A 23,349-nucleotide genomic window follows, 5' to 3' on the forward strand; every position below is an offset into this window, starting at 1 on the left:
GAAAGTGCAGCTTCTGAATTTTCTCACCTCAAGACTCAGAGAAGTCACCATCTATCCATCGGAATTCCCTCCCAGCCCAAGGCCACTTTCCAGCTGCCCCATGGGAAGGCTCCTTCAGTGTTCTTTCGGGGAAAAAAATCTTAGAAATAAGCAAATGAAGACCCAGTCATGGGGGCTCATCTGATCTTAAAACTTTCAGACAGGAACCACGTCCTAGAGATGGCCAGGTTCTATGCTGAGATCAGTCTGGGAGTCCTGTTGTGGCAGTGCCTAGGGAACTTGGGGACCGAGTGTTCTCTCTCACCAACCACAGTGATCTGTCACCTTAGTGTCTCCATTGAGGGTGTTTACAAGGTGGAGATCTTTAGATAGGAGGGTGGTAGTTGGCTCAGTCATGTCCCCTCCAACAGTCACCCTGCTTGGTCCTGAATCAAAGACCAGAACTGGCCAAGAGGTCAGGAGTCCTGTGGGACATTGCCTGGGGCCCAAGGGCATCTGGCCACCTATATTCTTTGCCTCTGCAGATATCAGATGATCTAGGAACTTGCTCTGGGTAGCCTGGCTAGTAGTATCAGACAGTATGGTGTCCAGTGGTTCACGGCTCTTGTAATATTCAGACAACTGAGGAACATAACAGTTTTATTAACTTTTATCAATGAAAAGAAGAAAAGGAGAGGAAAAGAAGAAGAAAGAGAAAAGAGAAGATACATCCTACATATAGGACAAACCACTGCAAGAACAAGAGGGCAACAGTGGCAAAGTGAATGGCCACTCTCTTTTTTAAATCTTCTTTTGATAACAGATCCAGGCTGTCCCTTGCAGGGCTTCAAAGCTGCTCTGCACATGCATCTCAGCCATGATTTGACAGCTTTTCATGATTGACAGGTCATGCCTGGTTTTCCAGTTGTAATTTACCATATCCTGATCTGCCTCAGCAACAAAGCCAGAGACTCAGACACACAAGAGGACGCAGTGGGTGATCCAGTGAGCCCAAACCTATGGAACCAGTGTAGATGGCAAGCCTCCTGGTAGCCAAGGCTCCCTGTCCATGGAGGTGTCCTCCCCTCACTGCTGTCAGTCAGGATGGGAAGGGTTCTAGAAAGGGAGTCCTGGCCATTGGTTCTTTCTTGTTCTCCTTCTTGGATGACAAGACTTTGACTTTTAAACCTGCAGCAGGCACTGCTGTCACTAGGGCGTTCTACCTTGTGGGCACATTTGCTGGGGAACACCCTCAACTGCCTGCAGTACTGTCAGTTGAGGATGGAATTCTCAGGGGTGAGCTTTCTTGGGTTCCAGGCAGTGGCTGTTGGGACCAGGTTTCTCAACACTCACCGGGGCTTCTGAATGTCCTTCTCAGGACAAGTCTCATTGAATCCTGGAAAGAGGCACTAACCGACTTGAAGGAGGTCTCTCTTAGGGAAGGTAGCTGTCCTTACCCCACCTTACTCCCCTGCCCAAGATGCTGAGGTGCCTTGAGTGAGGCTGAGTGGCTTATTCTTGGGATTAATCCAGCTTTAAGTCCCTCAGAGCACTCAGGTCTGCTCCCTGAGCACTAAGTCCCACAGAGGGACTCAGCCATCCTCTCACAGTTATTCTCCAGGGCAGCTGGTGGTGAAGAGGCTTTTTGTGACATAGAGACACACTGTGCCCTGAGAAGGACCATTTCCCCCATTTCCCTTGCCCCTCCCCAGCTGTTGTCACTTGTCAGGGAGATTTCCGTCATGGATTTAGGTTCTGCCCTGCCTTCCTCACCTTACTCTCTTATGGTGTCTCCCTCGCAGCCATGGGTCTCTCCAGACATGCAGGTGACATTTGGAGAACCCCAACAAACTGCTGCTTGGGGTGGATGGATGGACAGGCAGTCACTCCTGGCTGGATCCAGTCAGTCTTCAGGGCACTGATTTGTAGTCACAGGAACAGAGGCTAGTGACTCCATATTGAGACATCACTATTTCTGGGGACAGTCTTCTTGAGCCCCCTACAGATTTTGGGGTCCTGGGAGGCACCTCTCTGTAGTGCCCAGTCTTCTCCTTGGATGTTGGCATAGCCATAGAATAAAAAACCAGAGAACAAAGTCTTCAACAAGTTTGCCCTTGGGCTGGAACCGGGACTCAGGTACCCCACTGGACCAGGCAGTAAGTACCCTAGAAGACCTGAACCTTCCCTGTCTTCTCCTCAGGTTCCTCAAGCCCACCAGGCTCATGACCCAGGACCTGGTCAGAGCCCTGGTCCAGCCAAGCTCCTGGGTCCAGCTGGGCTACTGCTCCCTTGCCAGAGTCAAGGTTGTGTGTGATGGCTTATCTTCTTTGTGCCTTTTTGAAAACTTCACCTCCTTTTGGTTTTAAGTAAGCATTTTTTTTTTCCGATAAGAGCAACTCAAGTCCACCGCAAACATGTTGGCAAATTTCAAAAAGGATTCAGAAAGCAAAATTGCCTGGAATTCCAAGGCTCAGAGATAACTGCATTTTAAATTAGAATTGAGTGGCTTCTCTTTTCCTTTGAGTCCAAGCAACCTCTACGTCATCAAATAGTCTTGAGAAAGTGAGTTTCTAAGCAGCCCATTTTCTCTTTTTTTGAGCATGTGTGGCTATTTTAAACCTTGGAAGCATCCTAGAGTAGTGAATTTTTAGTCATCTCTAATTTTTTCTGGAGATTGAATTCCTGGATATGGAATTTCCAGCTAAGCAGCTGTGCCCTCTGTGATGGCCTCTGTTTTTCCTTCTTGGTATTCACTCTGATCCTTTACAATCTTTCAAGCAATCTCTACATGTGGCTAACAGGTTTTGTTTGTCTCTTTGCCCAGCCTGGAGGAGGTCATTTCTGAGCCTTTGATCCCATAGGAGCCATTGTCATCTACCTGAGCTGTGAATAGGGAAGGCAGCTGCCCCAACACAGAGACCAGCTGGGCCTCCCGCAACACAGATAGCAGCCCCCTAGAGACAAGGTAAAAAGCAACAGGCCTGGGGCTGGGGTGGTGTTGGAGGGCAGAGCCAAGGTCTGAGAGGGTAGAAGGGAGGGCGGGACAGAAGACCGTGCAGGGCAATGGGAAGGACAGGCCCATACCTTTCTCCCCAGAACTGAAAAAGAGGCTTGTGGCCTCCCCGAGGACAGGAGAAGCTGCGGTTAGCTGCAAGGGTATGGTAGGGAGAACTTCCAGAATAGGCAGCGGAGCTGGGTGGCCTTTCTCCAGCAGAACAGCAGGTAGTGTGAAGGATAAAAAGGCCTAGTCCTTGGGTCACGTCAGGCAACTGTTGCCAGGGAGGACCTGGCTGACCTGGGACAGGTACAAAGGATGCTCTAGATGAAAAGGCTCAGGACAGGGGTGGAGGACACAAAGAGAGACGTGTGTGCCAGGCAATGAGTGACACTGGTGGGAGGGCCATGGCATGTGGTTTGCTAGGACTTGGAGGCTCCTTCTCATCTTCCTGCCCAGAAGCTTCCCAGACCACATCTGCCTTCTCTGTCCAAATTATTCTTTGGACTTGGTTGCCCCAGGAAACCCCAGCCCCCATTTCCTTGGTTTGCTATCTGGCTCTGACATGGTGTTCCCAGGGTCTCAGCTCACTTCTCCACAAAGCCCTTCAAAACACACTCCTGCTGGTACTTCCACCCCAGGCTTGGAATGCAGCAAACTGAGAGTGGCTTTTACCACCTCCGTAAAGAGTTCCAGGCACCACTTTATTTAAGAGATTCATCCTCCTGAGAAAATTCTCTCTTCCAAGTACACAGAACTGGTTCTGTAGCTGTGAAAAGCTGGGCCTGGGCTTGGGAGCACAGCAGTGGAGGGCAGCTCAGGAAAAGCCAGCACTGAGTGTGAAAATGAACACATGTCCTAGGGCACAGGCTTGTGAGGAATTCAGGCTCCCTCCAGCCTCCTTATCCCCCCCATAGGCAACACCTGTGTCTGAGCGAGGTCGTCAGTGGGGGAGATGGTACTGGGCAAAGTCATGTTGAATGCTGAAGGGAACAGGCAGGGTAGCAGAGGCCCTAGAGCCTGCACAGCCCTGGGATTTCAGCCAGGTCACTGAGCAAGTAACTGGCATCCACTGAGTCCAAAGGCTTTTGGCCATCAGCACTGTCCATAGGTGGTAGCCAGGAAATGCCTGGGAGCCGTGTACCTCTGAGGATGGCAGTGCCCAAGCTTGAAGGCTGGTAGATAGCAGCCTTCGCCTACCTCTGCTCAGAGCCCACAGATACCTCCCATCCCTATCCTGCCTCCTCTGCTGACAGATTAGGACTGGTCAGGCTTGGAGTGATGGAGTGGGAGCTAGTTAGGCCTGGGGCACCTGGAATTGGGAGCTGATAGGCTTAGGGGTACTGGGCTAAGGGCTGTTCAGTTTTGGGGTGACGGAGGTAAGGGTTGGTCAGGTTTGAGGGTGACTGGGTTTTGTGGTGATCAGGTTTGGGGTGAACCTACATGGCCTGACTTCAGTGCTGGCCAGGGTGAGAGACATAGCCATCTGCTCCCACCAGGTGCTGTCACCCTGAGACTCTAGGCTCCATGCCAGACTCCCGTCGCAACTTCCATAGGCCCCACAGAATGCTCAGGCACCCTTCACCTCAGGAGGAGCAGGAGCTGGAGCTTGGTGAGCACACCCGGTAGACAGGTCATGCACTGCGGTGGACGGGGACACACCCCCTGCACAGGAGCACACAGTCCATTCTGTTGCTAATCATCCAGTGTAGGGACTGGGATGATGCACCTTTGGAAAGTCTGTGACCCTGTGGGCAGGGGCAAGGTTTGCTGCCAGCCTCAATGTCCCTGCTGTCTCATTCCCCTTCAGAACCATGGTCCAGGAGAAAGGACCCACAGCCGGGGCTGTACTCCAGGAACCCTAGGAATTCTTAGGCAGATTGGGCACTTCCTGTCACCCAGCTGGACAGGGACTTCATAGCCGCCCCTTTGCTACCTGCCCTTGTCCTCAGAGGTTTGGGAACATAGGGGAGGCGGCTATTGCAGATGTAACACCTGTGCTGAGGAGGAGCCCCAGTGTCTGCCTCAGAGATGACAAGTGAGTTATTTTCAGAGAAGCAAGTCATACTAAAGAGAAAGAGTGGCTCCCATCATAGCTGGAACTGTTTCCACTCTATCCCCTCAGCTCTGTGAATACAGACCTGGTCTCTAAGGCACCGATCACCTGCCTCACACAGTACTAGGACTGCACAACACAGCCTGCAAAGCCCCCTTAACTCCATGAGCTCAGGCTTGAGCCTGCTGGTCACCGGCTCATGTTCCATGATGTTGAGGGAGGCCAAACAAGCATGCGCTGTGGGGAGCCCTCGTGTTGACTATCTATAGAGAGCTTAGGTTCCCCCTTTGACAAGTACTCAACCAGGAGTCTGGCTTGGTTTCCAGCCCAACATGATGCTGGCTTTGCAGTCATTTTCTCCTCCCATGTGTCAATGTGCTAACAGTCTCCGTAAAAACATTAAGACTATACACAAATTCCTATCCAGCGCCATCAGAGAGCTTCCAGAGCGCATCCTGTTTGTGAGAAGGGAGCCTCTCAAGAGTGTGGCTCTGCACATGACTTTTATTTCCATGCTTTTTTTTATTACTAGCTGCCAAGAAATTTTTCAGAGGACGAGTCTCCTTCCCTCCCCCTTTCCTTACAAACCAAAATGTGAGAACGGATTTCTTTATGTTCTTTCTCATCTCTCACACTGACAGTTGAAAAGCACACTTCATATTTCAAGCTCGTTCCTGTCATTGTTGGCAAGTGGGCCATCTTTACACTTAAATACTGGCCCACGGGGTTCCTTTGCTTATTTTTTTTTTTTTTTTTTTTTTTTTTTTTTTTTTTTTTTTTAGGGCAGGAATTGAACTCATGATTTCGCACTTGCCAGGCAGGTGCCACCCCACTAAGCTATATCCTGGCCCTCCTTTGCCAGTGTTTGAGGCTGCAGAGGGAACCCTTTGTTTCCTTTGCTGACTGACAAGAAAAGGCTTTTTTTTTTCTTTTCAGTAATGGAGATTGAACCCCAGGACTTTTGCACTGAGCTACAACCACAGGCCTCTTTCTTTCCTTTTTTTATTGTTGAAACAGGGCCTTGTAAAGTCTCTAAATTGTACAAGTTGGGCTAAAACTTGTGATCCTCCTGCCTCAGCCTCTCAGTGCTGGGCTCACAGGTGAATACCACCACAACTGGCTGGCTGCAGTTTACATGTGTTAATCTTAACTTGTTGTCACAGGTGGACCAAACAGTTTTTAGTTTTGCTTGCAGTATTTGGCGGTGGTCCACACTTTAAAAAGTATGTTGCTGGCTGTAAAAACTCATTTCCTTTGTTTTTTGTCTTTATTTGATATTTACAAAGCCCTCCCACAAACCTGAATTAGAGATGACAAAATTCATGATCTCTTCGGTATGAGTATAGTTTTAGTTTTACAATTTAAATATGTTGACTGTTTGCTCTCTATTTTGGTGTGGGAGTACATTTGGGTCCAGGGTAACTTGCTGCTCACACTGCTGGCCATTACTGTGGCACCACTGGTCTGTCCATGTTCCCCTACCGGGTCTGAAGTTTTGAAGTGAGTGGTGCTGTGAGTGGCCTGGGTCCCAGCTCTGTCCCCAGGCTGTTGAGCTGCATACTGGCCTTGCTTTGGTTTGGTTGACAGAACTCTGCAATGCATCTGCCCTCTGCATACTGTGCTTTCCATTCCTTCAAAGGCATTTTAAGGAAAGTGGTTTCTGCAGCCACAGGTGCTGGGATACGGCCAGGGGACCTGGGATCTCCTGGGCAGCCCGTAACAGCTGTGGGGCCTGAGATCACATGGACTGACAAGTGACTCTCAAACTTCCCCTCTGCTCTGAGCCTTCTTCAGACCTGGGGCTCCTGGGCAGTGTGAGAGAGTGCTGCAGTGACCTCTTACCCCTGGAGAGACAGCTAGTCAGCAGGATCAGGGCCATGTCAGTTGCACAGCAAGGCCTGGCATTGGACATCATTCGTCACTACCTGGAAGGGCACACCCAGGTAAGGCCCCAGGGTGCCTTCATACTAGGGGAAAGTCTTCTGTGGCCCTGAACCCGTAGAGTCTCAGACCTGCAGGATCCTGGGGGAGCTCACTGCACGGCTGTCACTGCCAGCAACCACAGTTGGACTCTCAAGACCTTTGTGCCCCTGGAACCCCTGGCATTCCAACAGGAAGTGCTGGAAGGTTCAAGGGAGTTAGGGTGGGTGTGACTACTCTATATCAGCAGGTGGTTCGGCAGACACCCAAGTCCCAGGCTCCAGGCCCCTCCAACCTGTGCCCACTCAGAGCCTCCTACTGACCAAGACACCCCCACACCTCAGGCCTCCTGTGACTTCAAACTGGCTTTGAGCATAGAGTGGGGATGACAGGACCCAGCACTCTGAATGTTGGGGGATCCTTTAGACCAGCTTGAAAGCCTGAATGCCACCACAGGTCAGGTATATCCTGAGTGGGCAGGGCTGTCCTGACCTTTGTCTTCCAAATGTCTACTCCAGTCTTTATCTCTAGCCTCTGGAGGCTGCAGCCGCTTCCCTGGGCCACTGTGAGTGACAGATTGTTTGAGGGCTGAGGGCTGATGGAGGAAATACAGTAGGGCCTGTGTACTTATAGAAGTCCTGTTGCAAGTATACGCAGCTGGGCTCAGATGGGAGTGGGTGGGTATGGAAAGGTGTCCAGTCAGAGGGAGCTAGCTATGCGAAGGCCCAGGAGCTAGCATCGAAGCAGCACACAGGGCAGGAGCACTCCCAGATGTCAGATTGGCTTGCTAGCCACATTAAGGTACTTAACTTCTATCCAAAGGGCAGGGATCTGCTGGGGCCTGTAGCAGAAGCCAGAATCACTCAGGTTTGAGTCCCTGGCTGCTGTAGGGGCTTTGCCCCTCACTCTTTCCTCATCCAGAAGGCTCTTAGTCCTGTCCACACTAGGCTATGTTCAGGAGGGGCAGGAGGTGAGGGTCTGAGCACTGAGCTCTGCCACAGCTCCCAAGGCAGCAGCATGTGATGGACATAGACATCAGCTTGCAGAATCTCCTGGAGTCCCTGTGCCTGGAACCCAAGCAAGCCACAAACAAGGTTAGTGCCTGGTCAGACCACTCAGAGCTCCCCAAGAGGGTGGGAGGTGATAAGACGACAGACCTAGCTGTGAGCATGGAATACAGTGACACTCAAGGGATGCTTTGAAGAGCCCAGAACTGAAGGCCTAAGTCTTCGGGTGGTACAGTAATCAGCACAGTGTTTGGGAATCACCTGTAAGAGTCACTACAGACAGATAAACCCTCTGGGTGCCCAGCCCCTTGCCTCAGAGCACTGCGCATGGACACCCGAGTGGACACACCATTGGGCTGCCAGCCCCACCCCCACAGGGCCCTGCAAGCAGACCAGCCCCAGGCCTGGGGTGGGTTTCAGCCCCAGCTGGCCACTGGTCCAGTGCTTCACCATCCCCTCTTGCTGCCCAGACCCTCCTCTTCCGCCTCTTTGGTCTGATCCTTTGTGAGTGCACAGATATGGCGCTGGTAAAGAGATACCTCACCTGTCTTCTGGAGCTGTCTCCCCAGGACTCTAGCCAGCAGGAGGTAAGCTGAGCCCTTGAGGTTCCTGGCTCTCTTAATTCTGCACTCTTGTGGGTCCAGTCTCCTGTGCTCACAGCAAGGAGCACTGTTGGGTGCTGACAGGCCCCACCCAGCGAGGATGTTTCCACTTGGGAGGAATGGGCCCTCAGGGTACCAGAAATATCCAACCCCATCACCTGAGGGCCTGAGGGTCTCTGGTACCCCACCCCACAGGACATTGCACTGGCTGTGGGCTTGGCATCCACTAAGCACCTGGAGGAGGTGTGGGCCCTGCTGGAACAACTGTGCAGTACCTGGTTCTTGAGGTGGAGGAACCTGTCCCCCGAAGCACAGGTAGCGAGGCCCCTAGTGGCCATTCTACAGAGGGTAGTACAGGGCAGGGAGTGCCTCAGTCAGCCTGCATGCCTGCTGGTAACAAGGGGGTCCCAGAGGGCTGGTATGTGGGACAAGGTTAGATGAAGACCTTTTCTGTGCTTTGCATTATTGGGACCCACGGGCAGAGTTCAGAGCTTCTATTGGGTGCAGAATCTGAGGTCATGGAGGCTGCCTGGGACTGTAGGTGTGTGTAGCCTGAGTTTTCCTTCGTTCACCTGACCCAGGAGGGTACATTGAGCCGCTTCATTTTCTTGCCCCAGTAGCTGTGCTAGGAGGAGTAGGCAATAGAAAACCTGCCTATGTGAGGGTGCTGGCTGGAAAGGTTTTCTGAAAGTGAGGGTTGGTACCAGGCCTGGGATCTGGCTTCTGTGGGGTGTGGATACAACTGATCATCACCCTGGACCTATGCCAAGGGCTTGGCTTCCCAAGGCAGGAAGCTGGTGTGGGCTGTGAGGGCCTGGCGTGGGCTATGAAGGCCTGGAGTGGGCTGGGGCCGACAGCTAGCAGTCCCTGCCACCCTCTCACCTGCAGCTTCCAGACGCAGACCTGCACTGGAAATGGGTCAGCAGTACCTCCTTGTTGTGCTATGGACAGATGGCCACACATGCCAAGGAGCAGATCCTGCCCTGGGTAGACGGTATCATCTCCTGGATGGTGCACTTCTTTTCCTGCAACTGCTGTGTGAGCCCTGCTCCGTCTCTAGGGAGGTGGGCGGGAAGGGCACCTCAGGTCCCCTTGCTGGTCTCTATGCTGACCTCTGAGGCAGCAGGACCTGACAGGCAAAGCCCATGGGTCCTGATCCCTGCATGCTGGGTCCAGTGCCCTGGCTGCAGGTGGCTGAGACAGGGTCTAACTGGACCAGGCAGTAAGGATGGCAGGGGAAGCTGTGTGCTTTTCACATCTAAGAAAACCCCATCCAGGGACTCCAGAAACCCAGGAGACACAGCAAACGGCCTAGAACTCACCACCCTGGACCATCAGAGCTGCTGGGGTTTGCAGGGGGAGGGAGTATACACGTTATGCATGTTGCGTGTGTGGTGCACATATGTTGTGTATAAGCTGTGTTCTGTGTATCCTCTCTGGATGTGTGTGAAGGTGTGGCATGAGGATTTGTATGTATGGGTGTGTGCTATGAGCATATGTAAGTGTGAGAGTGTTTGTGTGGATATCTGAGTGTGGACTGTGTAGATAAGAATGTGAGGATGTGGTATGGGGATATATGATTGTGGGGTGTGCTGTTTGAACTTGTGTGTGCACCTGCATTAGCTGGCACCCTGGTCAACATTGGTAATGTGACAAGATTTCTGTCATTTGTCCCCTAATCTGGGCACTTGTGTACCATAGGACGATGTCCTCAAAGCCAACTTCCTTTCGGCTGCTGTCCTGCTCACCAGTGTGCTCAGGCGGGACTATGGTGTCCAGAGGTACAAGTTCACCCAGATACCAGAGTTCATCCAGTGTCTCTTGGTGAGTGACATGCTAGCCATCCTGCCCTTTGGATCACCCAGAGGGCGAAGAAGCTCAGTGACTGGTCCAGATGCTACTGCCACTGGGGCCTCCTTTTGCCTTCCCAGTGGATCCTCCAGGAAGAGCCCAACTTCCTGGCCACCCTCTCCCGGCAGAAGATCATCTTGGTCATTGTAGGACTGAGGTAACTTCCCTGGAGTCCAGGACAAAGACAGGCCAGGCCCTCTGAGGATGGATGGGGCTCAGCATGCCAAAGATAAGGGACAGGGATGGCACCAGGTGCTAAAACAGAGTTGGGTGGGCTGAGACTGGGACCTATCACACATGGAGGTTAGGTTTGCTTCATTTCATGACTAAGATACATTCATAATGCTGACACACACTGAGCCCTGACCCAGCTTACCTCTGAAACTGTTCTAAGTCACAGCTGAGCCCTCACCCTGGTCACACAAAAAGCCGTGACAGTGTTTCCCCTTAAACCATGGCCTTAACCACAAATTAAGTATTGACCTTTGCTACTCAATGTTCTCTAAATGGACTCACAGCCTTATCTTAACCCTAGAATAATCCCCAAGATTCTAACAAGTACCAAAGAACCCAAGGGATGAAGACAAGGCATTGGGTTGACTGCAGTCCCTGTTGACATGGGATCCTCCCAGTCCAAATACACTCCATTTCCCCTGCCCACCTGGAGTCTGAGGCAAGCTTGTATGCAGATGACACTAGTTTGTGCCTACCAGATTTGTGGGGAGCCCTAGTCAGGTCTACCCAAGTCGTGACTGTACAAAGGAGTCTTCCCTGGTTTCTTTAGCAACCTGCGGCCCAGCCTCCAGCCTTGGGTCAAGTCCAGGGTCCTAGAAGTCTGCCTACGAAGTGTATATATGCTGCCCCCTACAAAGGAGCTGTTCAGGAGTCTACCTTCACTGGACCCATCCCCTGACATCGATGTCATGGTGACCACTTGCTCCAGCCATCCTCTTTCTTTGGGCTAGGGGTTGGGCTCTGCTTGGGGGAGGGCTCAAGGAAGGAGCTAGATTCCAGGTTTGGTTCCATGCTGACTGCAACACAGACTTGCTATGACCTTGGAGAAACTCTAGCTCTGGGTCTCTTGCAGTTCTGTGAGCTTTGTTCAGCCTTTATGACTCAGCTTCACCGAGCCTACAAACTCCCCACAGCCTCAGGTGCTCCTGGTGCTTTGTCCTCAGCCTGGTAGGCAGGGGATGTTCCTGCCTCAGGACCCTGTCCTTTCCAGAGCCATGAGTCAGAGATGTGCAGGCCGGCATACCCAGGCCTCCCACTGCTCCTGCCCACACTTAGCACACAGCAAGGATTTGTCACATCCTAGGAGCCAAAAGCATGTCCCCTCCACCACCACTACACCTTAGACTGGGACAGCTCTGTCTTCAGATGGGGTGCAGCTGCCTCTATGGTCTGCCCCCTGTGCCAGGCCTTGTGTGGGGCCTGCAGTAACAGTGGATGATGGATGTCCCCACAACCACAACCTGGTTATCAGGAAAAGCAAATAGGCCATGGAATAGACCTGTGCTGTGTGTGTGTGCTGGGCTCCTGGAGCAATCTGCTAGACAGAGGTCAGCATGGATGTCCACTGGGCATTTATTCCTGCAGGGGTCTGAGGATGTGGTGGGCTCCTGGGGAAGCCTGTCTCCAGGGGGGTCACCAGGGAGTGGCAGCCGGTCTTGTGGGAGTCCTGGCCCTCTGCTGCTCATCTGGGCCTGGCAGTTACTGGGCCAGTCATTAGGCTAGTCAGGCCCTCCCACAGGCCATGCTCTAACACCAGACAGACTGTGTCAGGCAATCCCTATGGCTTGCCACAGTTGAGGAATGGTGCCAGGGCCCTCAGGAGGGCAGAACAGCAGCCCTGCCTTCTTTCACAAATGTCTCTAGATTCAGAGGAGTCCCAGTAGCCAGTTTCTACACTTTGAGGATGCCAAACCCTCGACCTTCAGGAAGGAAGTATTTTGTTTTAAGGTCGATTAAAGTAAAATTGAGACACAGAACACCTCAGGCATTCAGAGTGTACACTTGTGTACATTTTTACAGGTATATATATGAATCCATCATCAAAATCAAGTCAGTCTCCAAAGCTTCCTGTGCTCTCTGAGATCCTCCCCTTGGTTCCTTGTGGGTGTTTTTCTTCATCTCTCTCCACTGACACACTAGCCCACTCCATCACTGAGCATCCTTTTGCACTCTGAAGAATTTAATATAAACAGAATCATATAGTACTCATTTACCTTTGACTGGTTCTTTCCTCTCACCAGCGATGTTGCTGTGGCTTACACTGGTAGACCATTCTTGCTGAGGGCCTTTTCACTTCCTGGATATGCTGCCATTCAGTGCCTGCTGTCTGGATGATGGGCATGGGGCTTATTTCCAGGTGTGGCTGTTACCCAGAAGGCTGCTGTGAACGTTCATGTTCAGGTCTCCATATGGACTGACACGTGTTTCAGGGTTTGCTGAGTGAATCCCTATGGATGATTGCTAGGTCCCATGACAGGCATATGCTTAACTCTTTAGCAAGTTGCCCCCCTGTTTTCCAAAAAGCATGTGCTACATCATATCCACAGCAGTGCCCTAGATCCCTGTGGCTCCTGTCCTTGACATCACTGGGTACCATGCATCTCTGACACATGGACCATTCTGATATGTGTAACTTACTGTGATTTTGAATTTCGTTTCCTTCTAATGATGTCGGGCATCTTTTCAGGTGCTCATTTACATCTCTACCTTTGGTGATGTATCCAAATGTCAAAGCTACCTTTACAATGGGGTGAAATCCTCAGGTGTTAGGTAACTTTTAGATTTCCTCTTAGGGGTTGGCTTTAGCTCAAATGGTTACTTCCTCACACTGGACTTTTTATCTGTTTAGATTTCCTGTTATATTCTAAATGTGAGACCATCTGATGCATGATTTGAAAATATTTTCTCTCAATTTGTGGCTTCTTGTCCTCTTAATACTGTCTTCTGAAGAGCAGAAGTTGTTAATGTTGAGGAAATGGACTCAACTATCTTTTTCTTTCATGGACTATGTTTTGGCCATTGTACTGAAAATATATTTTCTTAGCCCAGGTCATAAGACTTCATCTTGTACTTCTTCCTTGAAGTTTTGTACCCAGGATTTTTACCTGGGTCCAAGTCCTAGTCCACTTGAGTAGCTGTAACAAAATATAGCCTAGATAGCTTATAAGCAACTATCTGTGCTTCTCACAGCTCTGATGGTGGAAGCCTAAAATCAGGGTACCGGGTGACTGGCTTCAGTGAGGGCTGCTCCAGGATGCAGATACTGACTTCTCCATGTTCTTGACTGGTAGGAAAAGATCCAGAGAGGTCTCTGGGGCCCCTTTCATATGGGAACTTATCGTCACCAGGGCTTTACCTCATGAATGTCTCACCTAACACCATCGCCTTGGGGTTAGGATTTCAGCATATATCTTTGGAAGGATGCAAATATTCAGTCCATAACAATCTGTGATCTTTTTAAAATTAATTCCTGTAAGGTATATCGTACAGATTGAAGTTTAATTCTTTGCAGATGAGTATCCACCTGTTCCCAAATCACCTGTTAAAAAGACCATCATTTCTCTATTCAGTTGCCTTCACATTTTGGTGAAAAGTTAATGGGTTTACATCCCATATGCGCATAAGATAATTCATAGGATGTTATACATGACTTTTCTTTTCTCCTTGAGGCAATTGGGGATTGAACCTAGGGGAACTGAGCTACATCTCTAACCCTTTTCAGTTTTTATTTTGGACAGACTCTAAGTTGCCAGGTTGCCATTGAACTCTTGGTCATCCTGTCTGAGCATCCCCAGTAGCAAGGATTACAAGCATGAACCACTGTACCTGACTTTATGCATGACTTATTTGAATAAAGGCAGTTTACTTTTTCCCTTTTAAATCTGGGTACTTTTCATAGCTCATTCTTAATTTATGACACTTGCTAGAGCTTCTGTACAGCTTTCAGTAGTGGTGGTGAGAGTGGACAGCTCCAACTTGCTCCCAGACTGAGTGGAAAAGCAACTAATTTCACTATTCGGTGTGGTGCTAGGCATGGGTCTTTGTTTTACGTGCTAACCATCATTATCATCTCCTTCTCCAGGGCAATTAAAATCAGCAGCCAACATATGATGGAGAACTTGCTTAGATGCTCACTCCTCTTGTTGGATGTTTGCTGTTTGCTTACTTCTTCACCTGTGATGGGCATCCTGGAGGCAGAGCCCATTTCCTGGCGCATGTTGTCCCTGTGCTCAAGAAGTGCTCTGCCTGTGAGAGAAGGATTCCAGTTGTGCTTACACTTGCATCCACAGCATGTCTTGCCTTCTCGAGTCCTAAGAAATCTGCAGCCCTCAGGCTGGCCAGGGGCAGGATCACAGCAGATTGAGAGGAGCAGCAGGGAGCTACAGAGGTCCTAGATATGCAAGAGCACCCTCCCCAAGCAACTAGGGTGTCCCTCCCCTGAGATACCTATATTGTCCTATTCATGGCAGATTCTGTGGTTTCCCATGGCTCCTACCTGCAGGGTCTGTCATCAACCACTGGGGCAGGGCCAAGGCAGACACCCAGAGGCCTCAGAGGTAGGGAGGGCAAGGGTATAATACCAATTGACCTGGTTCTCCCACTAGGGGCTATACAAGAAGACAGTGCACGCCCTCGACCTGCTCCTTCAGAGCTTCTTGTCTGAGAACCCCAGCATGAATGAGGTCTGCTTCCTCCTGCAGGTGAGGTGGGCTCCAGCCCCAGCCAAGCAACCCGCTGTGCTATGAGATAGACTAGGAGAGGAAAGCAAAGTGGGAGGCAGAGGGACACATCAAATCCCTGGGATCCTACCTCAGCTCCACAGTCAGGCATGAAGTCTCACTTCCGGGGTCCTGCTGTATGGTCCAAGGGAACCTGTGCTGTTTCCAGAATCAAAGGGCTTCAGTGACGGCAGATGATTTGTGCAACTATGCAAAAGTTTTGTCTTCTGCATGCTCCTACACTACTGCTTGAATGTTCTGCACTGGCAAGGGGTGCTGTGGGAGTAGATGCCCTCGTGGAGGGGCTGACAGCATCTGTGACTGGCCCTGGGTGCTGTATTTAGCAAGAGCCAAGCTTTGCAGCCTAGAAGGGCCCCATAAGGGAAACAGGCCTGATAGGGCCACATTCACCTCTGACCTGCTGATGACTAGAGCTAGAGAAAGGGGAAGACTACTCTATGTAATCCCACGCCCTGCCCTGAACACGGAGGCACAGGTGCGTCCCCAGGAGTGCCATATGGCTGAAAGGGAAGTGTGAGGCCTGCTAGTGGGTGCTGGACACAGGATGGATGCTTTCCTCCTGGCTCTGAAGGGAACTTGTCCAGCCCTAGATTACTCTGTGACAGTCTGGGGCCCATGGAAGGGTGAAGGAGGCTGGAGTGCAGCCCAGGCCTGTAGATAGCCCAGCCAGGACTCAGGATATCAGCAATGGTCCTCTGCCAAACTAGAACTGAAGGGAGTCTGGGATGATTTTCTGCAGTTCTATGGGTACCCTTGGCAAGGAAAGGACTCAAGGATGTCAGGAATAATCCTTTGCAGTTTTGTGGGTGGTTGTGGCAAGCTTGGGGTTGAGGGGTATCAGGCATACTCCTTTGCATTTCTGTGGATTTTCTAGCAGGGTGGCCACAAAAAGTTTGAGGAGCCAGACTCCCCACTGTCAAAGGCTTTAGTCTCATTTGAGGCTCTGTCAAGCTCACAGTGCTTACTGTAGGTGCCACTGACCAGAGCTTGAGTGGGGCTGAGGCTTAGGTGGAGCCACAGCTAACCAGTTCAGGATACAGATGTCTCCTCTGCCTCTGCCCTGTTGGACAATGTCCCTTTGAGAAAGAACCCCAAATGTGGGGGTCAATAGTTAGCATCTCTGTTTGGAGTTCGGGGACAGGACAGCATCCAGGGAGCCAGAGGTACAGCCAGGAACAAGACAGTCTAGGGACAGGGGAAATAAGCAGTACTAGAGAGGCAGACAGATCCAAAGGAAATACCAGGCACAGAGACTGTGTCCAAATCCTTGAAGTGACTCAAGAAACAGAGGAAAGAGGCTTCTAAGATCTTTATGTGGTCTCCCCTGCTCCCCATCCTGTGCCTATATAGCATGAGGCCTTTGGTATGCTGTCTCCAGAGACGCAGAGCTCACGCTTCTTGAAGATCTGGAAGCTCTAGTATGGCCTATGGTGTTATGAACGTATATGGTACTTGGCCCTTGTACTTGGCCCTGGTTATGATCTACCTACCCCCAAACCCTCAGACACTCAGGAGTGTACAGGTGCCCTTTATAATGAAAGATAAGTCAATATACTCCATTTACTGCCATTAGCTGCCATAGTTGGGGTGATCACAAGTACTGAGCCCTCAGCCTGGGGATCTGATCCATTTCCAAGTGACAATGTCAGAACTGAGTGAAACTGGAAGATGCCTAGGGGGTGTCCTGTGGACTTGTTGGTTGGTGTTGTGCTTCCTGTGCAAGAGCAGGAAAAGTCTGGTCTCGTGTTTCAGGTGGCCCCAAGCCCAACCTGGGAGGTAGTTCCTCAGCTGGAGAAGTTGGTTCTTGCATAACAGGGACCTGTGTGATGGTCTGCCTGGCCACTCTTGCCCTTATCAGTCAGTCCTACACAGGTTTGGGTGGGAACTGGGATGCAGACAGGCTTACAGGAGCTGGTCCTCAGACCTACTCTTTCAACCCAGCACATGGAGCACTGGCTACAGTCAGTCGAGAGCCATGAGCGGCAGCGGGCTGTGCAGTCTACTCTCCTGCTTTTGCAGTACGCGGAGGACATCCTGAAGTCCACAGTGAGTCTCTGCCCCATGCCCCAGGGAGCACTTATGTGGTGGGTGGAAGGTAGATGTCTACCCAGTAGACCATTCCAGAAGCTTCCAAGAATTGGAATAGTTTGTGCACATGCAAGCTACTGGGTATAAGGGGCAGAGGGCAAAGGCCCTGCCTTGAGTCCCATGCCAAGCCAGAGGCAGCTGCAGTTTAAATAGAAGGACATTAGACAAGAAGGCTACCACTAGCAGGGAGCAAATGTTTGAAGGCAGGAAGGGAGGGAGCCATGGCTATCTGGGAGAAGAGTGATCCCAGAGGAAACAACCCTCTAAGGGTACAAGAAGGCCACAGTGTTAGGAGGAACCAGAGAAGCCAAGCAATTCTGTAGATGAAACAAGTCAGCGTTGGTAAGACATGAGCAAAAAGAAAGCAATAGGACCTTCTGCTGCTGCCTGCTGAGGTGCTAAGCAGGAAAGAAAACCTTTGGCCAGGGAGTGCAGGGACAAGCAGAGTTCCTTATAAGAACAGCATTGTCCCAGCTCACAGCAGAAGCAAAAGAACATTGGGAGCAGCAGAACTGGGTGCAAACCCAGAACCGTGACATCTATGGAGGAAGACAGATCCTTTTACACAATCAGGACAGGCAGAGACTGCCTGGACGGAATGTAGAAGACTGTAGCTGTTGAGGAAATATTGATTAAATAGAATTCATCAAAATTAGAAACAGAGACAAGAGTCAGACCAGGAAAAATGCACAGTGGGGGTACCTAATAAAGGACTTGTATCTGTAAAGTATAATAAGCTCCTGTGGCCCGGTAAAAAGATAGCTCAGGTCCTCAAGTGGGAAAAATATTTAGATAGGCATATTGTAAAGCACATTAAATCATACAGGCCTGGCCTAATTCATTACAAAAGAAATGCAAATCAAAACCATGATGAGATAGATACCCACATAGACCCAGTAGGAGGGTAGAATCAAAGGCTGCTGATACCAAGAGTAGCAGGAGTGGACCAGCCAGAAACACCACACAGCGAGGTGAGAGTGCGAATGGTGACAACCACTCAGCAGAACTTCCAGAAGTTTCTGTTAGAGTTAAGCACAGGCTTAACTCTAACCACACAGTTCCATCCCTAGGTACTGAAGAGAAATGAAAACTTTTTTTAAAAAATTTATTTAAAGAGAAACAGAAAAAAAAACAGAAAAATGGTACAAGTAATACACAATTTCAAAAAAATGAACAGTAAGAAATCACTAGTTAATAGATTACATATTACATAGTTGTTCAAGTTACAAAATTAAAGCATGCAAAGTGGACATTCAAACAGTGAGACTGCAAATAGTTCTGTTCAATGATCCAACAAAACTGAGTAATATGGTCATCTATCTTAAATATACATGTCGTTATATCCTTTAGAGCACTTTCTTTTCTTCTCTTTTTTACAATAACAATTACACATTTTTGGTGTTATTACTCCCACAGTTCTTACTATTTCTTTTTTGAAGAGGATAAAACCAAATGTGACATAACAAAACAGAGTCAGTCAAATCAAAAGGATGGATATAGTACATGGTGTAAAAACAGAATACAAGGTGATCAACCTAGGTTACCATAATGCCTCTTGCTATCTTAAAAAGAATTGCCTATATCATCAGTTATAATAAAGTGGAACAAAATAGTACAGAACAAAACCAACTAAATCAAAACATTGGAGACATTACAGGACTTCAAAAGAAGATAATAGTCAAACCAGAATGAGCATCATAGTGAATCTTATTGTCTTCAAAGTAGTTGCCTATACCAACAAACTTGATACTATCAAGCAAAACAGAATAGAGTAAAAATCAGCCAAAACAAGATAGTGAGAGCAATACAGGGCTTCAAATCAAGTTAATAGGAAATCAAAGTGGTTACTATAATATATCCTTGCTATTTTTAAATTTATTTTTTCCCTTAATTAAAAAAATAAAAATAAAAAAGGACATAACAACACAACAGGACAGGTCAGAACAAAACAATTTAAGCAACATAGTGTTTCACTGCAAGATATCCCGACATAACAGTAGTTACCATAGAGTCTCTTTCCTTGAAATATTTGAGTATAACTTCATATACTGTAGCATCAAACATATCAAGACAATGTAAAGCCATTCAAGAGAATGACAGTATTACAGGGTACTTAGAACCAACTAACAGAAAATGAACAATGGATTCTATATTATCTCCTTGTCTATAAAAGTTTTTGTTTGTACTATCACATATAATAAAATCCAATAAGATACATGTTAAGACCTATGGAGACAGAAGAACGAAAGCTTAATGGGACTTCAAAACAAGATAATATTAAATCAGCACTAGCTATTATGATGTTTTGTTTTCTTCAAAATAGCTATTCATACCATCACAGACAATAAAATCAAACAGCCCAGAATAAAACCATTCCAATTAATGAATGAAAACATTATAAGCAATATAATGGGGAATCATGATTACCACATACTTCTATGCATTGTTATCATTTCTTACACTAGGGAAACTATTCAGTATTTATACATGTGAGTTTGATTTACTTTGCTTGAGAGTGTGGTCTCAAGCTGCGCCCATTTATTTATAAATATCTCAATGTGATCATTCTTTATAGCTGGCTAGTACTCCATTGTATGAAAATACTACAACTTTTTTTTATCCTTTCCTCAGTTGATGGACAGTTAGGTTGTTTCCAAGATCTGGCTATTGGGCTGGGGGTTTAGCTCAGTAGCATAAGCACCTGCCTTGCAAGCAGGCGGTCGTGATTTCGATCCCCCGTACCGATAAAAAAAAAGAATACATTTGGTCAAGATCTGGCTATTACAAATTGTGATGCTATAAACAGGTAAACATATATCACTGTGGTATGATGCTTTAAATTCTTCTGGGAATATGCCTAGAAGTAGAGTGGAATAGCTGGAACAAATGAGACTTCTAATTCGAGCTTTTTGAGAAATCTTCAGACTGGCTTTTACAATGGTTGCACCAGTCTACACTCCCACCAACAGTGCAGGAGAGAGATCCTTTTCCCCCACAGCCTCTCCAGCATTTGTCGTTGGTGGTTTTCTTGATCCTGGCCATTCTTTCAAGAATGAGATGGAATCTCAGTGTGGTTTTAATTTGCATTTCTCTGATGAGTAATGATGATGAACATTTATTCATGTATTTATTTGTATTTCTTCATCTGAGAATTATGTATTCATCTCAGATGCCCATTTTTGGATTGGATCTTTGAATTTTGGGGGTCTGATTTTTTAAAATTATATGTTTTAGACAGAAGTCCTTTGTCTGAGGGACAGTTCACTAAGATTTTTTTCCCAGTTTGTAGGTTTTCATTTCACTGTGCTAGAGATTTCTTTTGACATGCAGAAACTTTTTAATAAGACATGTTGCCAGTTGTTGATTCTGGGAAGTATTTCCCATGCAGTTTGATTCCTGTTCATGAATTCTCTACCTACTCCTATGTCTTCAAGTTTTTTACTCAATTTGTCTTCCAATAAATTTAGTGTTTTTGTTTTAAGATTCGGATCTTTGATCCACTTAGATTTAAATTTAGTACATGGTGATAGGCATGGATCTAGTCTTAGTTTTCAGCATGTGGAAAACCAGTTTTTCCAACAGCATTTATTAAAGAGACTGTCGTTCTTCCAGTGAACATGTTTGGCTCCTTTATCAAAGATAAGGTGGTTGAGTGTGTTTGTACTTGTGGTTGTATCTTCTAATCTGTTCCATTGATCTTCAGCTCTGTTTTGAATCCAGTCTGTTCTTGATTTTACTACAGTTTCTTTGTAGTATAACTTCAAGTCAGGTATTGTGATGTCTCCTGCTTTGCATTCGCTGTTTAGAACTATCTTTGCTATTCTAGGTCTCTTCTGGTTCCAGATGAGTTTTAGGAATTATTTCTCTAAATATATGGGTATGTTGATGGTATTTCGATTGGGATTCCATTGAATCTGTATAACAGTTTTGGGAGAATGGCCAGTTTCACAATATTTATTCTTCCTATCCATGAGCAAGGGATGTCTTTCCACTTTCTGAGATCCTCTTCAATTTCTTTTTTCAGTGTATTATAATTTTCCCTGTATAGGTCTTTCACTTCTTTCATGAGAGTAATTCCTAAATATTTCTCTTTTTTTGGTTGCTAGTGTGAAGGGTGTGGCTTCTATTATTTCTCTCTCAGTGATTTTATTGTTAGTCTATAGGAATGCTATTGATTTTTGAGTATTGATTTTCATATCCAGCTACATTGCTGAATTTGTTTATTATATCTAGGAGTCTTTCAATGGAGTTTTGGGGGTCTTCTATGTAGAGTATCATGTCATCTGCAAATAATGATAATTTAACTTCTTCTTTTCCTATCTTTACCCCTTTTATTTCTCTCTCTTGTCTAATTGCTTTGTTTAGTATTTCCAGTACTATATTAAATAGAAGCAGTGATAAGGGACATCCTTGTCTTGTACCTGATTTTAATGTAAAGGCCTTCAATTTTTGGCCATTTAGTATGATACTAGCTGTGGGTTTGTCATAGATGGCCTTTATTATATTGAGGTAAAGACTATCTATTCCAATTTTCTGTAAGGTTCTTATCATAAATGAATGTTCGACCTTATCAAAAGCTTTTTCTGCATCTATAGAAATGATCATGTGATTCTTACTTTTGGTTTTATTGATATGGTGGATTACATTTATTGCTATACCTATGTTGAACCATCCCTGCAAGATGAATTCCACTTGGTCATTGTGTATAATCTTCTTGATTTGTTGCATTCTATTTGCCAATATTTTACTGAGGATTTTTGCAGCTGTGTTCATTAGGGAGATTGGTCTGTAGTTCTTTATTTTAGTTGAGTCTCTCTCCAGTTTTGGTACTAGAGTAATATTTGCTTCCAGGAATGACTTAGGAAGGATTGATTCCCTTTCGATTTCATTGAAGAGTTTGAGTAGTGTCAGCATTAAGTCTTCTTTGTACTTCTTGTAGAATTCTGCAGTGAATCCATGTGGGCCTGGGCTCTTCTTTGTAGGTAAGGACTTAACTACATTTTCAATTTCATTAATAGAGATTGGGTTATTCAGCAGTTTTACAACTTCTTGACCTAGCTTTGGTACTTCATTTGTTTCTAGGAATCTGTCTATTTCTTCTATGTTATCAAACCTATGAGAGTAGAGGTTTTCAAAATAGTTGTTGATGATCTTCTGTATTTCTACAGAGTCTGTAGTGATTTTGCCTTTTTCATTCCTTATTGCATGAATTTGAGCTTTTTATTCCCTTTTTAAAATAAGGTTGGCTAGGGGCTTATCAATTTTATTTATGCTTTCAAAGAACCAACTCTTTGATTCATTGCTTCTATGGATTGTTTTCTTAGTCTTTATTGCATTAATTTCTGCTCTGGTTTTTATAGTTTCCTCTCTTCTTTGGCTTTGGGCTTGACTTGCTCTTCTTTTTCTAGATGTTTCAGGTGTAACATCAAGTTGTTTATTTGTACTCATTCTGTTTTCCTGTTATGGAATATCAGTGCAATAAATTTTCCTCTGAGGACAGCTTTCATTGCATCCCAAGGATTCTGGTAAGTTGTATTTGTATTTTCGCTTGCTTGTAGGTATTGCTTAATTTCTTCTTTAATTCCCCCTGTGTCCCACTGATTACTCAAGAGTGTGTTATTCAGTTTCCAAATGTTTGTGGGATTTTTGCAGTTTCTTTTATCACTAATTTCTAGTTTCATGCACTATGATCCAATAACATGTATGGGATAATTTCAAGTCATTTCCATTTATTTAAATATGTTCTGAGGGCTAGTATATAGTATATTTTAGAGAATGTCCTATGTACTGGTGAGAAGAATGTGTATTCTGATGTTGGATGGAACACTCTGTGTATGACTATCAAGTCCATTTGTTCACAGATGTGATTCAGTTCTGTTATTTCTTTGCTGATTTTTTCTCTCGTTGATCTGTCCCTTGGTGTCAATGGTGTGTTAAGTTCTCCTGTTATAATTGTGTTGTTGATAATTTGGTTTTTCATCTATTAATACTTGCTTTGTATAACTGGGTGCTCAGGAAATAGGGTCATATGTATTTAAGATTGTTACCTCTTCCTCTTGAAATTTTCCCTAACCAGTATGTAATGACCTTCTTTATG

General features: G+C 47.0%; 1 protein-coding gene across 1 annotated transcript in view; it reads left to right on the top strand.

Moving 5' to 3' along the window:
- The first annotated feature begins 1,312 nt into the window (after positions 1–1,312).
- Positions 1,313–23,349, top strand: part of LOC100721539 (maestro heat-like repeat family member 5) — a 39,345-nt gene continuing 17,308 nt past the window's right edge. Inside the window, exons 1-13 of the mRNA XM_063231362.1 lie at positions 1,313–1,422; positions 2,804–2,944; positions 4,474–4,586; positions 6,825–6,973; positions 7,952–8,044; positions 8,428–8,544; positions 8,755–8,874; positions 9,448–9,597; positions 10,261–10,383; positions 10,491–10,567; positions 11,195–11,336; positions 15,030–15,125; positions 17,106–17,210. Coding sequence (XP_063087432.1) covers positions 4,502–4,586; positions 6,825–6,973; positions 7,952–8,044; positions 8,428–8,544; positions 8,755–8,874; positions 9,448–9,597; positions 10,261–10,383; positions 10,491–10,567; positions 11,195–11,336; positions 15,030–15,125; positions 17,106–17,210 — 1,257 coding nt within the window. The 5' untranslated portion in view covers positions 1,313–1,422; positions 2,804–2,944; positions 4,474–4,501. The remainder of the gene's footprint in view (positions 1,423–2,803; positions 2,945–4,473; positions 4,587–6,824; positions 6,974–7,951; positions 8,045–8,427; positions 8,545–8,754; positions 8,875–9,447; positions 9,598–10,260; positions 10,384–10,490; positions 10,568–11,194; positions 11,337–15,029; positions 15,126–17,105; positions 17,211–23,349) is intronic.

Source organism: Cavia porcellus, unplaced genomic scaffold (assembly GCF_034190915.1).
Source record: "Cavia porcellus strain 051 isolate PalLab524CR breed Dunkin Hartley unplaced genomic scaffold, mCavPor4.1 scaffold_19, whole genome shotgun sequence".
NCBI classification, from domain to species: domain Eukaryota; kingdom Metazoa; phylum Chordata; class Mammalia; order Rodentia; family Caviidae; genus Cavia; species Cavia porcellus.